The following is a 5583-nucleotide window of genomic DNA, read 5'->3' on the forward strand; positions in this document are numbered from 1 at the left end:
ATTCGTTTTGCCATGCTCTCCCAGCAAACGTTCGCTGACATTACCCATAAACAAACATATTCATTTTGTACTTCACAGTGTAAACACTCCAATTGGAGTGGTGACTGTTGAGAATTGTATAAAACTAAAATCTACGGATAACTTCAGACAAAATTAGTTGATCTTGTGATACCCACTTACCCAGTATTCGGTCCACAAGAAAAGCACATACACACCCCATGCATCGAACATCCTAAAGAGCCAACAGATCAGCTCTTTTTTTTTTTCAGTTTATTCAATTCCAGACCGACAAATCAGACAATTTCTCTGCAGTTCATCAGCTGAAGCAGTTTAACCCCTAAACTAAAGATAACCTCTGCAGATGTATAAACTGGCTCCAGGTAGATCAATTTACAGTGAGGAGGCTATATTCATTGACTACTTTAATTGCTGTGCTATGAGCCTATGAGTCAAGGATCTGGAATGTCTGAAGAGGGAAGAAACCTCATCAGAAAGCTCGAGAGTGACCATACACAGATAACGCCAAGAATTTGAAGAACAGTCAGTAGTGCCCCTAAGGAGTTCATGATAGACAAAGTTTGATTTGTTGCCTCAGTTCCTCTAACAGAAAAGGTGAGTGCTGTCACCAGTTGAGCTGCCCTGTTCAGTTGGTGAAGCCTGTAGACCTGGAAGGAAGGGGAAATGAGACATGCTAAGAACTACCAAAATATTTCACTCAAGAAGAACGTCAGCTAAGATGTAGTCACATGATTTGCTGGAATGAACATGAGCAAAGTAAATGGCACAACAGCAGTAGTCATAGTCAGGAAAGTAGGCAGCTATAGTGTATGGTGTAAGTAGGCAATCCTTTAATAACAGGCACAGACAGCCAGGCATTACTAAGCTATACTATACTTACCAATGAAATGAAACAAACAGTTATCACATGAGGGAACAGGTTGCTAACAGCCTAGAACCAAATACTGACGTGTGCCTAGTGATCACTACAAGGAAACTAGGCTGTGTATTATCAATGATGTGTTTTTTTAGCTTGTATTACAAATGATGTGTTGTGTGACGTGTGCCTAAAATCCTCAACCAGATCAAAATTAAACATGAACCATGTAATATATTGGGTTGTCAGCATATTGTTTACGGAAATATCAGGACATTTGCCTCATTGATACAAAGTTATCATTTCTGAAGGATGGAAAGTTAGACCCCCCCCCCTTCTGAACTTCAATGTTCCCAAACTCAGTTGCTACTTTATTATTTGCATGCTATGCACAAGGCAGCCAGCCCTTGCATCCAAGAATATCCAACCACATATGGATAAGGATCATACTGTTAGGAAAGTAATGATTAATTGATTGCTACTCCCTCTGTCCCATAATATAAGAGCGTTTTTTACACTAGTGTAGTGTCAAAAACGCTCTTATATTGAGAGAAGTGCATATTTCAACCCTGAACTCTTGCCCTAGTCTAATTTACAACCCTGAACTTTAATACCGTCTAAATTACAACCCCCAAGTCTCAAAACCGGTCAGGATTCAACCCTCCCCTCCCTGTTGACCGGTTTTGACCTGGGGTGACCAGTTTTGACTAGTCAACGGGTCCAATCAGCATGCCATGTCAGATTTTTTTTTCAAAATTTCAAGAAAAAGTAAATAAAAATCTATAAGATCAGGGAAAAAATATAAAAAGGCAAAATTCCGAAAAAATTGTTCGCGAAAAAGCTAGGGAAAATAAAAAATGATTTTTTTCTGGAATTTGAGTTTTTGGGTTTTTTCTGGAAATTCGTTTTTTTTATTTTCCGTGTTTTTCGGAAATTGAATTTCTTATTTCTTTTCCTGGATTTTCTTCGATTTTACAGGTTGTTTCCTTGGAAATTTTGCATTTTTTGCTGATGTGGCATGCTGACTGGACCTGTTGACTGGTCAAAACCGGTCAACAGAGAGGGGAGGGTTGAATCTTGGCCAGTTTTGAGAGTTCAGGGTTGTAATTTAGATGGTATTGAAGTTCGGGGTTGTAAATTAGACTAGGGCAAAAGTTGAGGGTTGAAATATGCACTTCTCTCTCTTATATTATGGGACAGAGGGAGTATTTGTTAGGGATTTCATCTCTTTCATCTTAAATATTGCTTGGGAGGAGGTCCGCATATAGGAAAGACTACCATCATGTCCATTGTAACCAAGCAATCAATAAACCTTATACAGTCCCTTTTATATCTCCTGTTTCCCCCTCTCCTTCGTATATCACAAGTTCTTTTCGTATATACCCTCCTTGTACCTTTTGTGATTAACAGATTATACGGTCATGCCTTTCATATGGTTATCAGTTAAAGAAAAACAATCAATAAGCCAGATTGTTTTCATATTTGTCAGAATTGTTAGTCAAGTTGTCCCATAAAATCTAGTATCAGAGCTTCATTTCTCATGTTTGTGCAAGCTTTCCCAACATCTCCACAACATGGGGCTACAAAGGGTTGCAGACATGGCGCCACTTCAGCTCGAGGATGAGCTGCCAGTCGAGGACCAGCGATGATATGTGCACGCTATGCACAAAGCAGTTGGCCCGCATCGAAGTGAATAAGGATACCCAACCACAAGTGGATACGAATCATATTGATAGGAAAGCAGGGGTAAATTGCTACTCCCTCTGTTGACAAATAAAGATGTTCTAACTTTTTGTCGAATTGGATGTACTCCCTCCGTTCCATAATGTAGTGCGTATATATGTTTTGAAAAGTCAAACCTCACAAACTTTGACCAAGTTTGTGGAGAAAAATATTTACATCTAGAATGTCAAACATATATCATTAGATTCATCATAAGATGTAGTTTCATGTTTTATATATTTGGTATTGTACATATAAATAGTTTTCTCTAAACTTGATTGAAATTTGCAAAGTTTGACTTTTCAAAAAATCTATATGCACTATATTATGGAACAGAGGGAGTATATAGACATGTTTTAGTGTGTTTGTTCACTCATTTCAGTCTGCATGTAGTCCATATTGAAATATCCAAAACATCTTATATTTGTGAACGGAGAGAGTATTTGTTAAGGATTAAAGATTATTTTCCATATTGCTGGGGAGTAGTTCCACGACCTATAAATGGGCCTACCATGTATGTATAACAACAACTTAGATTCTGCAAATGGCTCCACATTATAATTAAGCAATTGCAAAATACAAACTGGACTGATAAACAAAAAACTCCGAAACATGAGTTCACCACGAATGACTACCATCTTAACAATGACATAAAGATTTCCACCCGATCACACTTGATTATAACCCAAAAGGGTAACTTCAGGATCCAAATAACACCAGGATAAAGTAAGAACCACATTACCTTAAAGATAATAGGGATAACTGGCCAAGAAGGTGATTTCCGATGCCGTGCATACTGCTCGAATACGAATTGTACAACAAGACCTACCAGATAAGGTGCAAGAGTAGCTGAAGCTGCTGGACCAGTCCAGGGCCAAACCATGCCCATTGTCAGAAGCGGTATTATCAGGCTTAGAACCATCGTTGTTACTGAAGAAATTCGGAAAAACCTAGCTTTTGACCAGATGTAGCTCTTAGGTGCTACCTGCTGCAAAGGTCTCCAGACTTTATCAATTAACAGGACAAAAATCCCGACTCCTCCGTAAAACAGAGCCTCAGTGAAGAATAGTATAAGGAAATCTGCATAGAACAATAAAACTCTATCAGTAATGCAGCTATGGCTAGTTTTCATCCCAATGAGGAATGGTACATGTAGTGTCTTTGGAGTAGATGTGTAAATATATTCCAAGAACGAATTATGTGCATCAGTGTTCATTTAAGGGTTAGAAAATTGTTACAATGTGTTCGGGGGATGATCAGATGTAAAGCAATGAAATTACCTATTTTCAATCACCAATTACTTACATGCCTTTTAATGGAATAAATGCTACTAACAGGAACAGATATATGATTGTGTTAAATGGTAACCAACATAACTGATTTCCCTCAGCTAATAAAAGGTGGGACTGGGAGGTAAAGGAATGAGATAAAAGACACTATCAGAGTTGTTGAGGATGAAACGAACAAATTTCTGAATTATCACAGAAAGGATACCTGTCAACAGGGAATCCTCAAACACGGCTGAGAGTACTCTGCGCAGGTAAAGCGATGGAAGAACCAAGAATGCCACAAGAATAGTTGGACCAACAAACCATACTAATCTAGATGCTTCCTTGCCAGGATGTGGCACACCCTCCACACTTAACGTTTGAGAGCTGCCGCCATGAAATGAGATGAATCCCGGTTTTCCAGCACTCCTCTCAGTAAAATCGGAGCCCAAAGATGCAGAGGAATCTGCAGTATTACTATTGGTATCTTCTAAGACCGGTGTGTCCGAGGTAAGCGAAGCAATTGGCTCCTGTTTGTCGCTAGCAGTGCAGGAAACAATTCGCTTACTATGTCCATCATGGTTGCTGGAGCTCCTTAGAACTTGTTCTGTTAACACGTGGTAAAATCAACGTAAAGGGCTATGTGTATTCAATAAAGATCTTTTCAGAAAGTAAGGGAAATTACCTTTTGGAGTGCCCAAGTACTGCATCCTACTTCCATTTACCCTCTGAACTGCAAATGATCCTGCAAGCTGAGAGATAACCCCGTGTCATTACGCTGGTACTGCTAAACCAGACAATTCACTGCAATTTTCATGTTCATAGCATCCAGGATCGCAGAAGTATATGGAGCATAGAGTAGGTACATGTAAGTATGTAACAGTGAAAATTTAAGAGGTACCCGTATTTCAGTAAAAAAGTCTAGCAAAAAATGACTGAAACTCATTGGCACGTTGACATCGCACCCAATAGAGGGAATAAAATCATCCTTTTCGAATTATCCATACGGGCGATTAAGACTTCCACCAGCAACTAATTAAAACTCACCTAATCGCTAACCAAGCACGAAAGAGGAGGTCATACAGGTAGAGGAAAAATGCTCTAGGCGTTTGAGCACGAGGAGGAGGGGATTGCCTTGGGATAGGAGCAGGCTACGGAGCTGAGGCGGCAGCGAGGAGGGGCGGAGATGGCCGGCGCGGACAGGGAGGCGGCCCTGGGGCGGAGCCGGAGGACGGTGGGGCCTGCCACGGCGGCCATGGTCCGTTGCGCTATCTGGCAGCAGCAAGGGGAAGAGGACGGTGGGACGGACGGACGGGCGCCCCGGCCGCTTGGCCCGGTGAGGTTTGTTTGGTGTGGTGGTGGTCGTCAGACTGCCGCACGAGAACTGTGGCGTCGGGGCCCAGATGTCACTTTTTTTTCTTTTTTCTGAGAAGAATGTAGTAGTTTTTTTTTTTGTAAAGAACAGGCATGTGTACGGACGGGCCTAGTATGTACAACTGGGCTGCAATTTCACGGGGAAAACACGGCCGGCCAGCCCATTGTATTTCCATGAGCGGTGTTATTGACGATCAATAAAATAGAGCGTATTTTGGCCTAAAAGCACGATGTAAAAGGGAGTGTTGATGGGGCGATTTCAGTGGAGCAAAGGAAGAGCTTTCAGTGGGGCGGCCGGCGGCAATTTTTCACTAAAAAAATGAGCTTTCTTGGGGGCCTTCGTTC

At 41.1% G+C, this 5583-nt stretch overlaps 1 protein-coding gene across 2 annotated transcripts; it reads right to left on the bottom strand.

Moving 5' to 3' along the window:
* Window positions 1-219: 219 nt before the first annotated feature.
* Window positions 220-5262, bottom strand: LOC125543666. 2 transcript variants are annotated; one of them, XM_048707090.1, is made up of 5 exons: window positions 4999-5262; window positions 4550-4616; window positions 4091-4471; window positions 3339-3676; window positions 220-665 (listed from the first exon to the last, which is right to left on the bottom strand). In XM_048707090.1, exons 1-5 carry the CDS (start codon window positions 5119-5121, stop codon window positions 450-452), a joined length of 1125 nt encoding a protein of 374 aa, XP_048563047.1. In that variant the 5' UTR covers window positions 5122-5262; the 3' UTR covers window positions 220-449. The 2 variants fall into 2 exon arrangements, with proteins under 2 accessions (XP_048563047.1, XP_048563048.1); XM_048707091.1 differs by having other exon boundaries at window positions 4912-5196.
* Between the last annotated feature and the right edge of the window lie 321 nt (window positions 5263-5583).

This window comes from Triticum urartu, chromosome 3 (assembly GCF_003073215.2).
Source record: "Triticum urartu cultivar G1812 chromosome 3, Tu2.1, whole genome shotgun sequence".
Classification (NCBI taxonomy): domain Eukaryota; kingdom Viridiplantae; phylum Streptophyta; class Magnoliopsida; order Poales; family Poaceae; genus Triticum; species Triticum urartu.

Bases quoted from the DNA above. Each gene is read 5' to 3' on its own strand.
- LOC125543666 (XM_048707090.1), bottom strand. From the start codon at position 5,121: ATGGCCGCCGTGGCAGGCCCCACCGTCCTCCGGCTCCGCCCCAGGGCC. The intron at 4,472-4,549 runs GTAATTTCCCTT...ACGTGTTAACAG, and splicing joins GTACTTGGGCACTCCAAAAG to AACAAGTTCTAAGGAGCTCC. The intron at 3,677-4,090 runs GTATCCTTTCTG...TGTTCTATGCAG, and splicing joins TGAGGATTCCCTGTTGACAG to ATTTCCTTATACTATTCTTC.